The following is a 23122-nucleotide window of genomic DNA, read 5'->3' on the forward strand; positions in this document are numbered from 1 at the left end:
GCATTAAAGATGACAAGAAGAGATGTAATAGTTGTGTTTTAATTTTCATCAAATATTTAAATCAAACCTCTAAAGAAAACAACTTAATACTTAGTATTGACCATAAGCTGATATTGCTATCAATTTAATATCTTAACTAGCTGTTCCCGTGCGGCTTAATCTGCTTGAAATTATAATAACTTTATTGCTTATATTTGTCAAATATCAAAATTCAAATGACAACCTTGCTTCCTTGATGTTGGCAGCTTGTAGTTTATGGTCCCTTTTCCACTAGAAGGTTTTTTCCAAATAATTTACCCTCTAAGTTTTATAGCGTGAATATATATAGCCTAAAGCGTGTCAAAGTGTAGGACTTTTTATTGAAGGAAGTATAATTCAAAAATATGCTGTGATTGCTGACATCTTACGGCACAAAGTAGTGTTTGTTTACGCTTTATTATAATAGCATAGAAAATAAAAGTTAACTTTTTTTTTCAATCACGTGCAATCACAAACAAAATTATCTTAGTGTAATCGTGTCGCAAATTACTTATGCATTAAGCTACCAAGTTGAAAGGCCGGATGCTAAGTGAGCGGAAGTGTATCGAGGCTCGTGGGTCGGGTTACCGGTCGAACCCGACACCTCTGAGAGCTTTGCCCTACTAAAAGCATAAAGCAGTGCATCTTATTGTACATCCGATGGGAAACCGGAAGGTGTTAGGACGGGTTAATCGATCATGTGACATTCGGTATTTGAATGCGGTGATCAATTTGACGGCGGATTTAGATAAAACTAGCTGTTGCTCGCGACTTCTGATTGGAATTAAAAAAAACAATGAAGAAACATAGTCTGTGTTACTCAGTCATAACGTTGCTGTTTAATGGTGTAAGAATTTTTGAAATACGGCCAAGTAGTTTTTGAGTTATTTCAATACATACAAAAATACAAACCTTTCTTCTTTATAATAAGATGGAGTGATAACTTACGATGGGTCAATAACATCAAACTAAGTCTCAATTTTAAATTAAAAAATTACTGGCATACATTTAGATTTTATAGGTATATTTACAAATTCTCTGATTATTATTATAACAGAGAACAGATGGCAGTTAAAAGTCAAATATTAATATTACTTTCGATACTTCTATAGACACTGCAAAACTTTAGCCATGTTTTTTAATGATCATTAAACTAGCTTTCGTTTGCGACTCCGTCCGCGTGAAATAAACAAAAATAACCTGTGTGTTTTTCCAGACTATCCTCTGCATCTATGCTAAATTTCATTGAGATTCGTTCAGCAGTATACTACAAACTCTAACAAACATCCATCCCCAAACTTTTGTATTTACAATAGTAAGATAATTATCCTAAAAACTGGTAACTCGTTCCTCCTTGAAAGAATAATTTAAACTTTGATTAAACAATCATACATTGAAGTTGGGTTTAAAGTATCCCATATTGTTTGTCTATCGGCTGTAGACGCAGCGTCGTCGACGGACACGCGAATGGAATATTTATTTACTACTTAATGTCGTATAAGTAACAGCACAAAGTATAGCCAATTAGGTCAAAGGTTCAAATTCGGACTAAGACTTTGTATCAATAATCAAAAAACATAATCTTACTTTTTTTTTTTATAATATAAAGTGGCAAACGAGCAAGCGGCCACCAGAAACCACCAAAATGGCGAAGGGACCGCTGCCCATAGACATCCACAATTGCAGATGCGTTGCCTACCCTTATACGACGGAGGAGAAGACATAAAGAGAATATTTCCCCTTCCTATGCATCTCCTCCACCGTCAAATCCACTTCCTCTTCCCAACCTCTCCTTAAAAGAAAAGGGTGGTAAAGAGAAAGGGACTTAAATTAGGCCTCCGGCACCACACTCATCAGACGAAACACGGAATTGCTTCCATTTCACGCCTGTCTTCTGTGTGGTCGTGGTATTACACCGGGCGTGCCGGCCCATTCGTGCTAAGATGTTAAAGCGGGCACTACCACTGTTACTAATATAAATGCGACAGTTTAGATGGATTGATGGATAGACGGATGGATGGATGTTTGTTAGAGTGTGTAGCCTAAACGGTTAAACGGATTTTGATTAAATTTGTTATAGATATAGAGGATAGTCTGGAAGAACACATAGGCTACTCACTTTTGTTTTTTTTTAATTCCACGCGAATTCGCGGGCGAAATCTAGTTTTTAATAGTTTCTATGTCGATTGATGAAACATTTCAGGACAAAAACGTCAAGTTATGACTTAGTGCAAGTCTACAATGGTGGGATATAAAGTTGCGGATTCCCAAGAAGATGCAAGAAGTTCATACAAACAGTTAAAATATCAGATTCAAACTTATTTAAATAATACTAAAAAGGTTTTAATTAAGTCATCGCGCTGTCGATTCGTGTCTTACAATGCTGAGGAAGTACCATCGTTACTAGTACTATATTCAAGTCACGTTATCAAGAACAAAATGTCATTTAATATTCAATCCAAGTTTGGTTATAATGTTTATATGAACGTCTAATGCTTTTAAATTTCAATTCAAACATACATTCGATATTTATTATACATATTTAAGACGTTAGTTTTATCAACAGTATTTTGTGAGACAGATAATATTATAGAAAGGTATTATTTGCTGTCCAATTGAATACCGACTGTACCCTGACTTTAAAGGAAGACTTACGTTCAGTAAGCAGTCCGTAGACCTAATCTACGGTATTCCTTCCGATCCCACATCACCACAACTTTAATAAAACAAGACATAAAAGACACATGCAAATCGAAGGTTAGATTGCTTGCTACATCATTAATTGCTTAAGATCGATTTAATTCGCAACATATATAAAGTATTCAACAAAGAAACGGTGTAACTGACGTGGGTTAACGCTGGGCCACCGCTGGGCTGTAGGACGCGCCCACTCATTGATTACGTACGTGGACTTCTGCAATACGCGATGCCTTACAACTGTTACTATTGCAAAATTCCCTTCTCTCATATAAGTTACGGTAATTGCCCTACCTACTCATATAAAGTAGCATTAACTAGTAATGAGATCGATTAAAAACCTATTTGATTTTCAAAAGTCTAAGCTTAGTTTTCGCGAAATACAAAACCTTTTTTTTAATCCCTAAATTTATTTGAATTTGGATAAAGTTCACAGTTATTAAGTGGTAGACCCTATGGTCATGGGTTACTCCAACCAATAATCTACTTCATAGGATGATTCTTGTAGTAATTCACGTGATTTAGAGTCTGTCCCACTGGCTGATAGAGGCTCAGATAGTTCAAAACTGACACTGACAGATGAGTTACATTTAAACTCCAAATTCCACTAAAATGGTCTTCCAAATTGTGGTCTCAGTATTTGTAAGTGTTAATTGTGAGAATAAAATAAAAGGGTTCAAATGTAATAATTAATGGATTTATCTTCCCCTTGCACAATCAAACATCTTAAACGAGCATCATTTGACTGCCAGCGACCGTAAGAAGGCAATTAAACCATCTCAAAGTACGCAACTTTTCACGGACAAAGTTTGACGGGGGAGAGGCGGGGGCGTGGCAGTGGGGGGGGTTAATGTCACTTTGAGTACTTTAAGGAAAAATGCTCCTTTTTTAATTTGCTTTTATTTTTCGATCGATAGACGGAGCAGGAGAAAATTATTTCAACACTAGCTTTCGCTTGCGACTCAGTCCGCGTGAAATTAAAAAAAAAAACAAAAGCAAGAAGCCTATATGTTCTTCCAGAATATCGTCTACATCTATACCAAATTTCGCCGAAATCCGTTCAGCCGTTTAGGCTACAAACTCTAACAAACATCCATCCATCTAAACTTTCGCATTTATAATATTAGTGTGAAAGTATGATAAAATAACGAAAATGTGTATTTTAAAAGGGAATGATTAATTTCTTTCCTGTCATATGGAAAAGAACATTGTTTACGATTAAAAACCTACACATATGGTTACTACAAGGGCATGCAAATTTTCCGCAACTGATTACAGTTAACTATGCCGGCTCACGGATTTGTTTACATTAATATAAACACGTATAAGATGTTTAAAAAGACAGCCAGAAGGTTTAGATGGATGGATAGCCTAGATGTAGAGGATAGCCTGGAAGATCACATAGGTTGCTCACTTTCGTTTTTCTTAATTCAACGCGGACGGTGTTGTGGGTGAAAACTAGTCGTGATAATTGTGATAATTGCCGCTTATAATCTGGCATACGTCAAAATGATAATGAAATTTGGAGTTTAAGAAAAATATTATAATTCAAGACGTTATTACATAACTAAATGTCGTTTCAACAGTCGGCCGTCAGTTGACGTCTTTATCGTGATTGTCCAGTTAACTAGACAAAGGCAATTCTGTCAAACATTACGTACGCAGTACACATATCTTTATACACATTTTAATATTTCTAGATACTATTCAACCACTACACGGCTCAGTGGTTAGTGTCTATTTAAAAAGTTCCGCGTTCAATTCTACGACTAGCTTTTGTTTAATATGTTTGGCTGAAGTTCTCTATCTTAATAAGCCCAATTAAGCATTTCTTCTCGCTAATTTATTCATTTAATTGTACTTTACATTTAGCTGTTACAATAAGATGAATTTAAATAATTTCTTGTTTAAAGTATACTTCTAAATGACACAAGAAAAACTTAACTATCGCCTACAATGATACAAAGAAATTATTATCGCCCGGTTTCTTGGAAAACGGCAAGGAAAATTCTTATGAAACTTTCGTAAAAGTAAGTTATAGCTTACACTTCGACTTTTGAAAAGTTTTCCAACTCAAAGTCAAAACTTGTTCAAGTTACTTTTAAATACAATAATAGGTATTAAATCTATTGTTGTTCTCCTTCCATTCAAAATTACATTTAAATTAAATATAGTTTGTAATAGAATCTTGTATAGAAATCCATTCAAATAATACTAATGCTATGGTAAGCCAGTGTACTTACATCTAGCGATTCATAGAACCGCATAGGAAAACTTTTTATTCAAAACAAAGATCGGTACTTCGTTGTGCCGATCTGAGTTAATCGCAACGTTCGCGGAACAATCGTTGAACGAAACGTAAACACAGCGAGACAATGCCTCAGTTGTATCAACACTATCCTGATACTAAACACTGCACTTCTCTTACATCAGACACTAACTTCGCGATATTTTCTCCCGCCTCCGATAGTACTGTGCATGCGCTCAACGGGCGGCGAGCGACTGGCGCGCCGCGCCATGGCCGACCGCCGTTCACTCAACGCATGGGGTTACCATTCTCAACACAAACTCCCTACAACACAAATAATGTAATAGAATCTTAGTGTATTCATAGAACGACAATAGTATACAGAAACTGATAAAAATTGTTTTACGATTATTTTAATTAATAACGTGAAAATAATAAACATAAAATTGTTTTTCTAGATTATAACAGTCAATTCTAAAAGTAACATTCAAATTTCCATTGTTATTAATAGACGTAAAAAATGTTCTACAGAACTTTTTAATTAATAGTAATTATAAAAATCTTGTTTAGAACTAATTACCCTAAAACGTTGCTTATGAAAGCTCTATAATGACTGGCAACATTACCAACGTAAGCGACGTTGCCAATTCTCGTTGCGCGTCGAGCGTTGCGCGTACACGAACGTTACAATAATGAGGTTAAAGTTTCTGTACACAACTTTTTTTTTTCGTTTTAATTTTCAGCTGAACGAGCTCGAACGGTTAGGTGGTCTCATCCTAAACGCTAATTAATGGTCGGCATAAAGCTCTCCGTTATTAATGATCTACTCCGGCGGAGTTTCCCTAAAGAAATATAAAATGAATTAGGTTAAAACTTTCTTGACGTATCTATATACTTGATGTAGTCAGGTTAAAATAAAATCTTATTATGTAATAATATATACGTATAAAATAATATACCTAATTTTATTGTAAAATAAAAAATAACATCGCATTTTTGTCACAAACTTAGGCAACATTTAAATCATAACAAAACAATGCAGTGGGCGTTTTAATGAAACTAGAATAAGGTTATAACTTTAGATAAATTAGTTGTGATAAACAATCACAATTTTCAAATGATTCAGTTCATTTATTAACACAAATGTAATATCATCATACTTAATATTATAAATGCGAAAGTTTCGATGGATGAATGTTTGTTAGAGTTTGTAGCCTAAACGGCTGAAGGGATATCGATAAAATTTGGTATAGATGTAGACGATTGTCTGGAAGAACACATAGGGTACTCCCTTTTGTTTTTTTTTATTCCACGCGGGCGAAAGCTAATTTCATATAAATTCAACAAAACTCGAATTATTACTGTGAAAATTCGTTGTAGAATTTTTCAATTTTCAAGCAGATTGGTGATTTTATTTCACTATGTCGGTGATATTTGCAATAATTTATCATTAACGATAGAAATAATCATCTAATTAAGTTGACTTAACAACAGGAATCTTATCTAAAAGGTGGTGCGATACAATGTTGTAGATAGAGACCAAGTGACAACGCATAGGCCTGTCATCGTGTCTCAACATACGTTATCATTACATAAACTTTCCTTTACTAATATATCGATATCAAATTAAAAATACATTAAAACATGTCATTTCGTATGGTCATAATTTGAAATGGAGTATACCAAATATCCAACATCAATAATTCGGCCCGATTTAGACGTAGGCAGTAAGAAATTTAAAATTACTATAACATACATAACACAATATCAATTTATTAAAAAAAAAAAAACACCACAAACATCACACTGTACAATATTTGAGTTAATCTAAACTAATGGTATTATATAAAGAGGAAATTGTGTTTTTGGATTTTTTTATGTATTCGATTAACGTAAAATCTACTGGGCCGATTTTAAAAATTCTTTCACCGTTAGAAAGGTAATTTATCTCAGAGTAACATGGGCTTTTCTATTACTTTTTAATTTCTCGCGGAGGATGTGAAGAGAAACAGATAGAAGTACATAAAGTGCTTGTAATTAATAAAGCTATTCAATTATTACTTTTAGGCAACGTATTTTAAAACTAGAAATATCTAGTTAACTAACTAATTCTCTAAAAGTTGAACCCCCGATGGATTCAATTACTCGGTGACGTTACCAAAATATATAACGTCAGTTGAGCCATCTTTAATTCTCTTAATATCTAGGACGATTGACCAATATTACTAACATTATAATCTTTCTTTCAATCAGTTACGATACGATTAGAAACTAAGATAAGAAAGGAAAATATTTAGCTTTAGAACAATAGGGAAATATTAAAACAACATCGGTGAGCTACACAATGCTACAAAGTACTAAGTACTAAGTACTAAGTATACCATTAGCAAGTTAATAAATACTTATATTCTACTAAGCATAACTTATAATCAATTATTGCTACGTGAAATGCGAAATAGAACACAATGTCAGAAATCCTACAAATAATTCCAAACGCAGAAAAAATTAACGTAGAAATATAAATTTAGCAAACAAGAGATATAACAAACAGTATACAGATATCGAAATAAATCGAATGTAAAACTATTAGATGTAAAAGGCTTTAGGGAAGCACCTTTAAAGTTCGCTATTTTTTTGTAACTAAAAATCCTTAGATCTCTTTAATAAAGACATTATTTTTTTATTAAATAAGATTAGCAACATTGTAAATGAATTCCTTTGATATTTTTCAAATTATCTAACCTTGAATTGTAAGGTCGAACTGACTAACCAATAACAATATTCAGCGCGCGCAATTATTACCGATATCAAATTCGGGGTGACCACACGTGGTGAGAATTTGTAATTACATGTAATAGACAGATACAACTATGGCTGCAGAGGAAGACCGAAGAAAGTATGAATTGTGTGTGGATATGCTTAAGAAGAGCGATAATTCAAATATTCGGCAGAGATTTATGAAAGAGCACATACTGGGACCCTCTCTGGGATAAAGATATCCTGGGACCCTCTCTGGGATAAAGGATACGTTGCTGGTGATATTCAGGGACAACTAGAGGTAATTACAAATATCAAATAAATAAAGTAGTACTGTAAAAATTGACGTAGTTTATCAAGTTTGTTGACTATTATTACCGCCCCTACTTCAACTTAAGTTTTAAGATTTCCCTTCGGAAACTTATTTACTGTTCCTTTATCCAGATAATCCCAACAGTCTTATGAGTATATTGTATTTCAACATTGTGATATTTAACCTATTTTAAAAAAAATCGTTCAAATCGTTTTAAATTTCAATGACTCATTAAAAACACCTAATTGTATTATACGTCATTTATTGACACAAGTGGAAATCTTCAGATAAACATCGATTTTTATACGATAAGGCGACTACACAAGTAAAAACATTTTCAATCCGAAATTGAACTGAAAAAAAAATGCATTTTGTTATCAAGGATGTCAAGAAAAAATGACTCTTACGCAATTAAGTACGAAATTAAACAATAACGCGCGTTTCTACATTCACAATTGTTAGAAACTACAGATTGAATATATCTCAAAATAGTCAATAGAAATTTGAACAAACTACTAAATAGAGAATAAGGAACAAATAAAGGCAAAGTGGCGCGCATTTTGTAATATCACAGAACACAAAACTTATCAGTAGTGCGCGCGACGTTGCCACACTTCTCCCCCACTATCGCGCGAGCGAGAAGGAAAGACAAGGGATCGAGTTCTGGACTTGAGATGTGAAAGAGACAAGTGGTAGGGAGCGATTGCGCTTTTCATCCGATGTCCTGTAAATATGGCGCCGGAGCATAACGTTTTCATGGATCGAGAAATTTGTTCATTTTTATCTTCACCATATATCAATGGGAAAATACTTAATAGGATTATAGAAATTACGAATAATTACAATAAAAATGTTACATTATTATGAAAATAAAAAAAACAAATTAACTTTAAATTTAATTCATTAGCTACACAAGTCTAAATAAAAAGAAAAAAAATAATAGAACTCAACTCACAGAAATCATACTCAACGTAAAAAAAATTGTTTGATATTTAGCTAACTTTGATCTATGTCAAAGTTATCAAAATCAAGTAGCATTGTAGGGCAGTAGGTTTGTTGTGTAGTTCAGTGCAAGTGGGGATTCATCACGCGGAGGGGGGATCGCCCTCAGGGATGACTGTGGTATATAAAACTGCGATACGGCTACGAAATAGTGATAAAAATTAAAACACTAAAATTCAAATTGACATGCTGTACTTAACATTAGTGTAGTTAATTTAACTACAAAATAAATTTATTTCAGAAAACAATATACGGACAACTATTGTTTTGTCATTTTAGTAAACATTCACGTTTATAAATACATTTTATTAAAATCTCTTTCAGTAAGCTATAACAAGCATATTATGCACTTATAAATATCGCAGACCAGTTTACAAACAACGCAACATTGGACCTCATTTAAACGATCGCAGTGGACAATAGCGTGGACATGACAATTATCATCCCTTCACAAAGCGTTCGTCCGCTTCACTGTCAAGGTAAATAAGTCGCTCCCCTTCCCGCAGTCCGAAACCCGATGGGGATAACTCACCCCCGTCCAAGACCCCATACACGTCGCGAACAGGGGTGCGCACTTTCGCGATTTATTGCCCTTCTTTATTACCGACTTAATGTATTAAAAATTACGCGAAGATAATAAAAAAAATCACTTATATGCACCATCACGACCCTACCGTGCGGGTGCATGTTCAAAAATTTAACATTCAAATTGTTAATGCTACAAGTTACAAACTTTTATCTTAATCTTTTAGTAGAACAAACTTTTTGTGTAATTTCTCAACTTGAGAGGAACTTTAGCATTCACTAAAGCTGTACAGTACGAGTGTATTAAAGTAAATGCGATACAAATATATTCAAATTCCGTCAGCGTGGATTTTAAAAAGAACAATAGCTTATATGTTCCTCTAGACTATCCTCTACTATGCCAAATATCATCAAGATTGTTCAGCCGTTTAGGCTACAAACTCTAACAAACATCCATCCATCTAAACTTTTGCATTTATAATATTAAATAAGTAAGAAGTAGATGAACTGAGGCGGTGGCGGTGTCCGGTGGCGCAGTGGTTTGAACACTTGACTTGTAATCTACAGGTCTTGGGTTCGAATCCCGCCATGTACCCATGTGATTTTCTATTTTTCAAATTTTCATATGTACATAATTAACCCGACGTTCTTACGGTGAAGGAAAACATAGTGATGCAACCTGCACATAACGGAGAAGAAATTCAAAGATATGAGTGAAGTCGACCAACCCGCACTTGGCCAGCGTGGTTGACTATGGCCTAGTCACCCCGTATTAGAGTAGGCTCCGAGCCCCTCGGTGGGGACGTATAGTGAGCTGGTGATGATGAAGAAGTAAGTTAATTTACACCAAGCACTCTCGAGATGTTGGGTTCAGCCCTTAACAAAGACTTACGTTTTACTTTTAGTGTCGTACGGTTCAAGAAATATATAATTAAACATTGCCAACGAAGAATTTTAATTAATTGCCAATAATTAATATTATTTGACAAGTACCACAGGTGGTAATTTGACAATCTAACATGTAATGTTTGGCATTGCTGCTGTACCAGTAAAGACAACGGCGTGATGTTAATTGGCAAGAGATATGAAGACTTTATGTGTCAACTAATGCACTAGACATGCGCTATGTTTAGACAAATGGTATATTATAATTAGTTTAAATTTTTACTAGCAATAATTGTTATACAACAGCTGTTGTACCTTTGTAGCATTTCAACTAAGATGTTAGAGCGGGTGTACCTTTGACTAGACAATCGGACACCAGTTCTGCGATTGTCGATTGTTTCGCAGCCAATTCAACTGTTTAGTTGCACAACTATTCGAATAGTGTGCACATATAAGTTCATAGAAATCAAAGCGAGATCAAACAGTTGTGCGATAGTTTCGTTATGCCTTTCCTATTGTTTAACAATTCACAAAATAATTACAAGTTGGTAGTTCCTAATCCGTACTAAGTAATTGATTGTCCATTACCGCGGTCTATAGCTACATTAAACTTGCACTAACTTATTTGGGCCAATTGATTTGTTTGTCTGCTCTACTTCCTGAAAAGATATGATTTTGCTATTTATATTCAATGAGATATTGAATTAGATTTCTTATTAATTCAAGGGATAGGTAGAAAATATGAATTTGTACCTGAACATATTTATGCAATATAGCTTTTGCTTACGACTTCGCCTCAAAAGATAATAAAAGACATAGCCAAGTTACTCACTGGTAACGTAGCTTTTTGATGGTGAAAGAATTTTTGAAATCAGCCCAGTAGTTTTTGAGTTATTTCAATACATACAAAAATACAATTCTCTTTATAATATTAGTATAGAAGTATAGATTTCTCTCTAGTAACAAGATTACACATCTCTTTGAACAGATTAATATCCGGTTTCCCAACTACTATTAACTATTCGTTAGTTAGTTCAAAAACTATGAAACCTAGCATAAATGAAAATTTAGCCATAATTTTTAGATCAATTTGCTTTGAAAACTGTTAATTCTGTACCTTATTAAATTTGTTTTAATACATAGTTAGAAATATTAATCAAATGGAATAATATAGTTTTGAAGCGGGCCACGTCGCTCGCTGTGTAGTTAGAATACGGCCGTGCCCTGTAATTTCTATGTTACGTTGGAAACTGCGCCCAGGGGCTTATTTGCATCGATTGTTAGTGACCGTAAACAGTTGCAAGGGAAAATGTAAAACAATATTTCTTAGGAATTACTTTGACATATACCAGTCTGTAATGTAATTTGACTCCTATTCTCAAAAGCTAAGCGAAACATTAGGTTCAATTTGACAATTTTTATCGAGTACAGCGGGTGTATGCTTTACCATATATAGCGCAAACCTTCTTTTACAATCTATACTAATATTATAAAGAGGAAAGATTTGTATTTTTGTATGTTTTGAAGAAATCAAAAACTACTGGATCGATTTCTTGGAAAAATTCTTGCACTATTAAAAACCTACGTTAGCAGTGAGTAATATAGGCTGCATTTTTACATTTTTTTTAATTCTAGACGAAGTCTCGAGCAAAAGCTATTTGTTAGTAAAGGATATATAGGGAAAATTTTTTCCTCAACAATAATAATATTAACTTCAAACAAATTACATTGGAGGAATAGTAAACGTTTAGCCAAAAAGGATGCTACGGTAAATTGCAAAAAAGCAGTTCTCAGTTCGATTAACTTTTAATCTTCCTAATAAGCTAATAACTTAAATGACTGTCGATCAGTCGGCACCTACTTAAAGCATCCGTGCTCTGCTACCAACTGACACCTCCACCTGTGTAGTGAAAACTCAGAAATAACTTCAATATTTACAAAGGCACTACAGTGGGGCATCGAACAGGGGGCACTTAACGCATCGCCTCGCGGAATGACCACCTGCGCAAACTATAACATAGTACACATATACGTCATAATCTCAAATTAATCGCATGAAATTCTTTTAATATCGATTAAAATCGCTTTATTTGCGAAGAGAGCTTCATCACATACGTGTTTTTGTTTCAGTTTTATCCAACGACGTTTAACGTTACCAACATAAGCAAATAACATACAATTTTTAAATTTTTGATATCAGTACCTAACAAAAGCTAAAACCTCTAATATAAAAATAAAAATAGTTTACCCTACTAGTTAAGACGAGAAGTAATGGTGTTAAGTTATATTGTAAAAACGTAATAAAGACATGAATAGACTACTGTTTTTTTTATTGTTGATCAAGGAAAAACTGGTGACCGGAGTGCCCAGACCTAGGTGCTCGGTCATCGACACGCGGACAAACAAGACGTCCTATCTACCCTCTCACCCCGAAGGAGCCGAACACACCTGCACAAATCCAAGCATACATTTAGGGTGACCATCATGATAATGATGAGGACTCGAATGACTTTAGGAATTTTCCTTTAAACATGACACAATAATGTTAACTTTCGATATGCAACAGTAACCAAACGTAATTTTCTTTTTTGCTTATGAAGTAATATGAAAAGATAACTAAGCTAGTGAATTTATTCGCTTGAAAATACAAAGATACTGTAAGATTACAATATCTTGATGTTTCCTACAACTGTGTCTATCATGGTCACCCTACAAATATTGGTTGTAAGGCAGGTCCGTAGGTAATAATATCGTTACGGGGCCGGCGCACGCGCCGCGACAGATGTTCGCGCTCGGCTATCTCCGGAAGACTTCGGCTCGTAGAGGCCCGGGGGTAGATTCGCCCGAAGAACTTTTGTCCGGAGATATTGAAAGGTTCCTACTTTTTAATTACATGTAACTTGAGAATTCAGTTTTATAAATACGACTAAAGTGCGCCGAAACGTGATTCGATAATAATAGAAGTAAATTATGTACAATAAGATCAATTGAACTTAAATAAAACATACCTAAAATAAGCCTGACAATCGTGCTTCGGGAATCGGTTTCCGCATACTTTACTTATCTGAGTTTTATATTTAGTTTACTATAAAATGTAATAAATAACTGTATATGCGTTGCCGTGCGCCCGCGCATCTTTATACTTCCATGCGCACAATACGTGGAGAGTGTACAGCGAGAGGGGGGAGCCTCCTCACTATAGCAGCGGCTCGCGTGAAAAGAGATCGCCATTCAATTGCCGCTCCCCCAGCCCCAACGTTTTAGCCTTTTTTTTATACCACGGTCGTTCAACTTGTCTTTTTGATGGGATAAAAATGACTATTGAAAGTTTTAGCGTTCCGTATTCATTCGTAACAAAGGGTTTTAATTAACTTTATGTAACCAAGTAACATTTCATAAGTAAATGTACATATTTCTTATCGCTGTATTATCACTAAGGGAGACCCTTTTACAGATGTAGGATGTAATATCACTAGTAAACTGCTTAATTGAGAACTAAATGTAAACCCTAGGTAGACTATATTGACACATTTTTGCACGCATATCTTGTTACATAAATTCTGTTAAATCAAATTTAAACATGGAAAACATTCGCACACAAATTTGGCAAATTCGAAACTAAAAAACATAAGGAACCCTTTGGTTTAATTTGAACTTAAGTTTATTATATGCGCTTACGACTTTCCTTACTTAGCGGACGTATTATAAAAGGGTGGCGGTACCCGTACATAAGCTGTCATATTCAAATTTTAATTCTAACCGCCACGTTTTAAGATCGATTTTAATATAGCAGTAGGTTTTTAATTTTACATTTTAATACGTTATTGTGCGTGAATTTCAATATAGTGCATGCAGTGTGGTTATAGTTGACAGTAATCCTGCCGTTCTGGGATTGGGGAGGCCGAGCAATGGGACCGTGTGGTCCACGACTTTGCTCATAGTATGCTAAATTAACCTCATGAACCACAATCAAAGGAAAATTCTGGATAAAGTACTAAAACTCTAAAACTAATTGGATACATACAGAACATAAAGAAACTAGCTTTAGCCCGCGACTTCATCTCTGTAGAATAAAAAAAAGTGAGTAGCATATGTGTTCTTTCAGACTGTCGTCTACATATATAACTTTCATCGAAATCCGTTCTACGAAATCCGCTACAAACTCTAACATCCATCCATCCATCTATAATAACTTTCGCATTTATAACATTAGTAAATATGATTAGAAAGTATTTGAGTTGCCGTTTCGATGAATCAATATCTTAGAAAAACATAGATATTATAACTTCCTGTAAGATTACTTTATCTATAAATTTCTTTGATAAAACATTAGATTAATTCGTATCGTATTAACGTAGGATAAGTAAAAAGTACTGTGATTGGAATGAAATATCATTTATTTAAAGTTAAGTTTAAAGTTAATGCTTTAAAAAAGTTAAAACATACTGAGTTATCTCCAATGTTAAACTAAAACCTTATAAATAGTACTACATCTATACTATTATAATAAAGCGTAAACACACACTTTTTTGTTGCCTAAGATGTCAGCAATCACAGCATATTTTTTAATAATTCTTTTTAAAATAAAAAGCCCTACACTTCCGTCACGCTTTAGGCTATATATTTTCACGTTATTAACTTAGGGGGTAAACGAATTGGTAAAAACCGTGATGTGGTAAAGAGACCTTACAGTTTAAGCTGCCAACATCAGAAGCAAGATTACCATCGTATGGTAATTTGTATTTTAACATTTGTAACTGAGAATTTGACAATTGTAAACAATAAAATAAAATGTCATAATTTCATGCGGATAAAGCCGCATGGGAACAGCTAGTAGTTTAATATAGATAATATACTCGCGAGCGCATTTATACCTGAGCAAAACTGGCCGGAGCGCACCTGCCGGGGCCCGCGTTCGATGCCCGCCCCGCACCAACATACACTTTGTATGTGCACATACATTATTCACACATCACATAAGGAAGTAACTCTTAGGTGATTAAGATTACTGAAGCGGTAAAAACATCATAAAGTGTATAGAAAGAAGTTACGAAGATATGCTAATGTCTAATGGTTTCCGATTTAAGCGACATTTAACTGTTATTATATCAGTTACAGTAAATGACTAATACACCAGTCAAAGGCACCCTTGAATCGGATTGCTAAACGCATATTGAGTGACAGCCCAAGCCGAGGTCCCCCTCTCGGGGGCCCTTGTACCTAGTCACTCACCGAAGCGATCTAACGCTCGGTGGCCTTCCAATCCGGTAATAATAAGGAACTAACGGCTCGTGCCGACACTCCTGAGGGAGCCCTCGAGCTTAGTTACTCATAAACGAGGTTTAGGCTAAGCGTCATGCGCTCGTCCACCTCAAGCCCGGTGAATCTGTAAATACATCTTCAAGGCAAACAGTGGCAACACAGTTAACATAGTCTTTGTTAAACAGAATTTGTTATTCCGAACACTTAGTGCTATACGTCAACATTACAAATTGTAAGATACGATATAAATAGTTGGTTCAGCATCAGCTGATTAACCGCAAGTGTTCAGTGACCCCTGAACTAGTCACCACCTGGTGACTGCACTTGTGGCGCCACCAGATGCGTGTTACTGATTGTAAACATGTGGACACCTGATCTGACATTACATTTATGTTATATTTTGACCTTGAAATGGTAGGAATATCCTACAATTATTATTACTTAGTACATTAACACATTTTTCTGCAAACTGACGTCTTTAAAAATCATATCTTAACAGAAAGATCCTGTTTGTTGGAAGGAAATATCAATTTGAAAGCAGTTTTCTTAAATAGGGTGTGATATAGTTGATTGCTAAAGGGGTTTCTTGTTTGGTTTGTGTTTTTTTATCTAAATAGGATTAACGTTAAATCTATGATCCTAATATAATGTTTGCAAACATGAAATGTTTATTGTTCATAAGGAAACCAGTTGGGGCGAAACTTTCGAGATGTACGGTGTCATCTCGCCATTTAGCGTGAGCCATGGGGGACCGGTCCGCGGGGCCCGGCGGGGGTCAGCCGCACTGAACACCTGGTCAACGCATTTGCATATACCTGACACACCTACTAATGTTAACTGCGAGTTCTATGCGAGTTCTGATCGAGTTAACCGGAAAAAGTACAATTGAGAAAGAAAACAGATTACCAACGTTACATCAAATTGTATTCAAAAATACCTCAATAACGTAGTAATTCTTCATTGAATAAAATAACCATCTCACTTTACTTTGTGATTATTAGCAATTTTTTTCCATTCTCAACCGACATCAAAATCGTACGTATTAGAAAATCACAGAAAGAATTTACAATCACGAAATAGTTTTCGAGAACCGATAGTACGGACTAGGTGTCAATCCATCAATAATTATGCGAGTTTTGTTATAATTGGGACATTTGTATGCGCGTCGCGGTGCGGTGTCGGGTTACAGCCGACAGCGTAGGCTACACATTTCCCGACATAAAAAAATAACAATTAATAACCGCGTAGTGATCAAAGGTGACACATGACTTACGTCGGACAAAGGTGACAGAGATCAAAGCGCTAGAGGCTGGCCGGTAGAGCACGCGGCACCCGTGTGACCTATACGATCCAGTTTTGGTCTAGACTCATAAATAAATATAAGGTTTTATTATTTACAGTGCATCATAAATGCCTCAACATTATTTTAAATTACGTATTGGCACCTCTTTCACCTTCGTACTCGATCCCTAATAATCGATTACGGACATCACTAGCTTCAGCGTCACACGAAATCCCTATTAGACATTCTCTCTCTCTTGCACTTCGTCTGTCACTCTGCGCGACCACGCATCAAATCTCGCGCTAATCAAGTATTTAACAACCTTAAGCTAAGTACCAGATATTATTTAACAATAAAAATATTTGTCGTATCTAGATAGAGAGTTGAAGTTGCGTTTTTGGGATTATTTCGAGCGTGGTTGTTGAATATACGGGAGAAACTTCATGCCCGATCATATACTCCCAGCACGCATAGAACTAAAGGGGCAAGGTTTTTGGGGCATCCTATATACATTAGGTAAAAATTAGAAGAAGTATCTATACATTAGTTTATGTATTATAAAGGTAATAAGCAAATGATATATATTTATAAAAATGTATGACCTTTGATATGTTTGCTTTATACATCGATTTTATGCAGAATGAGTCACTAAAGAAATGCAGCTGCTATTCAGGTATCTTTACTATCTATTTGATGATTGAAATATCTTAAGATAGTGTAATTATCAAATAATATTCCAAGTTATTCGGAAGTCAGACTTAGTAATACAAATTAAGGTTACCCATATCAGAAAAAACTTAAAAATGATAGCATAAAGAACCTTTTTTTTCACAAGTATCTGTTTAGTTTATCCAGTTGTGGCGCTAGTGTTGCATTAAGAGATTATTTACAATCAGGAATTCAACATTCATACAAAATAATGCCATCTAAAAATAACATTTACTGCTTTCTCATAAGTATAAAGCGCATTCGTAATGAAGAAGGCAAACAAAATTTAATGAAATCATTAAAAAAATGACTTATTTGACCCAATTAAAAAATCCTTTAAATTCGATATCTCTTGCATATTCCTTATACAATAATTTCCTGGTATACTTAAGAGCGCATGTTTAGGGACAGGTAGGGAGCACTGGCCACGGGCATGTATTGTAAATTTTTCGCGGGTGCTTGACCGCGCTATTTCCGACCGAGAATCGAACCGCCACTTTATCGCCCGGGGGAACGACATCGCTGGTGGTACAAGGTAGTAGCGAAACGCGTATACAAATTGTAGTTATTGAAAGCGAAATCGTTTGTATGTTTTTTTGACAAAATCAGTCTTAGTATACAGTAATGTTTCTACTAAAATGATTGAAAGTCTGAATCAGTAAGAAAACCATAATCATGACTGTAAAACTAGAGTGGAATTGTCTAGACCACGAAGGATAATACCTTTATGGTGAATTTCCAGCTCTGTTTTCTTTATAAAACATAAAGTGAATACGTGCAAGTAGAATTAGTTTACTAACAAAATGTGTTGCCTTAACCGCGTTAAAAAAAGATAAGTTCATTAATGAATAGGTGTATTGTGTGAAAATCATGCACGCTTATCAATAGTACATCGCTATCGCTCCCGCTGTCGCTATTGAATTGTGGCAAGTGAGCGGATGCGTTTATTGCAGCGTCGCGAACCGCGGGATGAACCGGGAGCGTATTGTTACCTCAGCGGCCAGTGGCGCCTCACACAGCCACATGCTACTCTACCACTCACCTGTGGGACAAACAGACATAATGTTAGACTATTACACACACTTCATACTTAAACCATTATTAAGACAATTTAGAAAACATATACATTGTTCTTGAATGTCATTCATAAAAAGAACTTAAAACGTTGATATTGCAAGCTACCCAACGATGCAAACACATTTATTGCAACAAGATTATCTTTAAACAGAGATACTGGCAGTTTAAGAACTTATACCTATCTACATGCAAGTACACATATAAAATCTAGCACTAATTACATTATTTAGCTACAAAAGAGGTCAAACAGACAAACAAATCGTCAAACAGAGATAGTGCTAAAGTCTCATACTATAATCGCATAATCACTGGAACCATAGTAATTTAGTAAAAGAGACCGTTTCGAGAAATTCGCGATATCATAATGTACTTTTGTAGACTTCGGTACCTGTGCACATCACCATATGTCCCGGACGGGATCTTTCAAGCTTAAGCCCATTGTTCGGGACCGAATCGAAACGAGAGAAAAAAAGAAGCATCGACGAAACATCTGGCGCTACACCCCCGGCGACCCACCCCCGTTAAGCGAGAGGCATTTATGTAAAGCCTGCTTGAGGGAAAGAGAAAGGTAGGTAACAAAGCACCCTCGCACGAGCAAAAAATCAAAATTGTGTGCGCGCACGCATCGCCAACGCCGGCGGGTTCCGTTTCCGAATACATCTTGTATTGTTTCATGCCGAATTGCCGTTTTGATTCTTTGCCTTATTTTAATACTAGTAAACATAATGTCACAGTAATGAAACATTCTCTGGCATTTCTAATTTCACCACAATTTATCCTATATTTTAATATACTTGTTAATTTAATTTACTCTATTATGTAACCTTTAATTATCATGTTACTGAACTTTATCCAAAAACATAAGGTGATAATATAAATCTGTAATAAAAATGTACATAAACCGAGTCACTGGGTCAAGTATTTACATGAAATCTTACATTAATCCACAAAATGTAAGGGCAGCTGTTAGCTCAAGCTTTCACAATTTCAACAGAACTAAAGCTCACACGAAACATTAATAAGGAAATATTAATTTACTAACTGTTGCCAGCGACTTCGTGCGCGTAGCATTAAGAAACATACGAACTATATAAATAACAGAAAGCCACGTAACCCACGGTAACCGTAACTATTCCCGGGATAAAAAGTAGCCTTCTTCCAGACTGCTCTAAACCTGTGACAAATTTCATGGAGATTCGTTCAGCCGTTTAGGCTACAAACGCTAACAAACATCCATCCATCGTAACCTTCGCATTTATAATATTTATATATTATTATATGGTTTATACGTCCAATATTAATAATTTAATATTCTCATAGTATTCACTTCTGGAATTTCAAACGTGACATAACGGAAACGACGACCATAAACAATACAACTTTTTTAAATTCCAATAATCGGTTACTCGTACCTGTAACATTTACCGAAAAAAGGTGAGAAATAATAAACAATTGATGCAGAAGCAATTAGCACCAACGTACACGCTCAACATCTGTTCGGGAACATTCCAGTAACTACCTATATTTTATTATTTCTCTTAAACAAATAACATAATTGTATTTGTCACTAAGACGTTATTAGTGTTGTAAAACATCTGCTTGGTCAGCTAGATATCGGCTCTAGGGCGATCGTTTTCACATAAACGACGTATTCCCACGCGCTCCGGAAGCGGACAATAAACTGCGATTGTAGGGTGACCAGCTATACAAATTATTAAAAATAATTCCTGTAAATGATGATGTGTCTAAAATTCGACACACAGACGCACTAACTAGTGTTAAAAGTATTCACTATTTGTTTATAAAAGGGGACCGAGGTTTTTTTTTTATAACATAAGGTGGCAAACGAGCAAGCGGCCACCTGAAACCGCCAAAATGGCGAAGCGACCGCTGCCCATAGACATCCGCAATTGCAGATGCGTTGCCTACCCTTATACGACGGAGGAGGAGACGCACATAAAGAGGATATTTTCCCTTCCTATGCATCTCCTCCGCCGTCAAATCCACTTCCTCTTCCCAACCTTTTCTTATAAGAAAAGGGTGGTAAAGAGAGAGGGACTTAAATTAGGCCTCCGGCACCACACTCATCAGACGAAACACGGAATTGCTTCCATTTCACGCCTGTCTTCTGTGTGGTCGTGGTATTACACCGGGCGTGCCGGCCCTGCAGTGCTAAGATGTTAAAGCGGGCACTACCACTCACGGACGTTCGCAATACCTGAGGAACTGCAGCAGCGTTGCCGGCGTTTGAGAAGGTGTACGCTGGCCTTTTCAAAGAGCCTACTAGATTTAAAGTAGGATAAAAGGAAATCAAAGCGGTATGAACTAAGATGATATGGTTAAGTATAGAGGGGCGTACGAAATATCGCATAGTCGTGTTTAGGGTTTGAATTAATTTCTAGTTCGATAATCACAAATTTTCAGTATTTACGTTTGAAAATATATGTGTTAGTTTAGCGTACTTTGGAAATACAGTACGCAGAGTTTATTTTAAAACAACTGTTATTTTACGACCGCAGTCGGGAGGAATGACATTTTTAAAGCACGATATAATTAATGCAGTCTGAACACATAAATGTATCTTTTGTGCATTAAAACATTTATTACCTTTTCAATTTAATTGAAATATTGTTTTCTAAATTATGATGATACTAGCTTTCGCCCGCAACTCCGTTCGCGTGGAATTAAAAAAAAAAAAACAAAAGTGTTTAGCCTATGTGTCCTTCCAAACTATCCTCTATATCCATACCAAATTACATAGAAATCCGTTCAGCGGTTTTGACTACAAACTTTAACAAACATCCATCCATCCATCCATCCATCCATCCATCTAAACTTTCGCATTTATAATATTAGTATGAAGTATGATTGTGGAACAAAACGATACTCTTTTTGGACTACAAAAGAAGCGTGAATAGTACAATATTATTATCACCTAGACATGTGAATTATTCTTAAAAAAACTATTCAAACTAGGAAATACCTTGTCATCCTAGTCCTAAGTTACCTTCGTAATTTAAAAAAAAACGCCCGCATAATACTCTGCATACTTTCGTATTCGAACATCTGTCCCTCGATGTGCGGCATCTCTTTCACACAAGTATAATAACATACACTCGTCCTGCTCGCACGCGGTCGGCAGGTACGACTTGTCGCGGTGCGCAAGTGTGCATGCGAAGTAGAACTATATCTAGGGTCCATGTCATTTTACTAGGAAATAACCTCTTAAACAAAAGAAAATTAACAACTAAGTTAAGATTGATTAACAAAATTTGAAGCAAAGATTTTAAACTTTTTCAATTTTTCTATCAAAGAAATTCTGAATCTAACTTTTCAATTCTTTGCAATTTCAATATAAGCGCAGCGATATAATATTTAGCGGATACTAATCCTTGCATATACATTTATTCTTTACCAGCTTTCGACTGCAACTAAAAAACTGAAATTAAAAAAAATCAAAAGTAGCCTATGTGTTCGATTCCTTCTCCATCTATGTTAAATTTCATCAAAATCCGTTCAGCAGTTTAGGCTACAAACACTAACCCATGCAAATAAACTTTCGCATTTATAATAATAGTAAGATTTTAAACCGATGATTTGTTGTGATATAGAAGTTTGTATACTTATAGGATACTTTACGAACTTGAGTAAGATATTCAAGTATTAAGTAAAACAAAAAAAAAATATGTTTCAACTTGGTAAGATTGAAAATTGAATTCTACAGTTTGAAATTAAAATGTATTTTAATAAAAACTGGTACATATTAAATAAATCTATAGTTACAATATTGTCCCTTTGGAATTCATTTGAATGCCACCCCTTTGGGTTCAGTGAAGCGTCCCTCGGGAGTAGAGTAGGGGCGCCTGCGCACCCTAACCATTACATATAACCCTCTCCCTCGCACTTCGACTGACAGACTCGTGTCGTCTCACTTACACGTTACGCGGGTGGATTCGGGGTCATTCGGGGACTTTAGCGTTACCACGGGTAGTAAAAAGTTTTTTTCACTTCATGAATGAGAAATTTAATTAATTTGTAGTTGATTGTGGTGGATAGAATATTTATTGAATATATGCGGTATCCTTTATTGTTTAGTTCACACGGATATAATTAACGATACTGCAGTAAATTGTATTTAAATAAGTTGCCAGACATAGGAACTTACTTAGATGTGGAAGAATTTAAAGATACGTTTGATAATCCTCAAATACAACCAACGTTTTATTCTTTATACTGTTAGTTTAATTTCGTTTTGGTAAGTGATTTGATTGAGTCTTATTTTACTGTGCTAAATAAGGTAGAGGAGTAGAGTCTTGATATCGATTTAAGGGTTAAAATTTCAAATGAA

General features: G+C 35.3%; 1 protein-coding gene across 8 annotated transcripts in view; it reads right to left on the minus strand.

The window, feature by feature from the left end:
- Positions 1-23122, minus strand: part of LOC106101365 (protein daughterless) — a 69331-nt gene that overhangs the window by 22303 nt on the left and 23906 nt on the right. For 4 of the 8 annotated variants that reach the window (XM_013280564.1, XM_013280557.1, XM_013280559.1 and 1 more), the window contains exon 1: positions 4959-5224. The exons of 2 other annotated variants lie outside the window; for them this stretch is intronic. In XM_013280564.1, the coding sequence (XP_013136018.1) occupies positions 4959-4982 (24 nt within the window). In that variant the 5' untranslated portion in view covers positions 4983-5224. Of the gene's footprint in view, positions 1-4958; positions 5226-23122 lie in introns of those variants that run through there. 2 more of the 8 variants (XM_013280560.1, XM_013280558.1) reach the window with 2 other exon arrangements.

This window comes from Papilio polytes, unplaced genomic scaffold, assembly GCF_000836215.1.
Source record: "Papilio polytes unplaced genomic scaffold, Ppol_1.0 DF823991.1, whole genome shotgun sequence".
NCBI lineage: Eukaryota > Metazoa > Arthropoda > Insecta > Lepidoptera > Papilionidae > Papilio > Papilio polytes.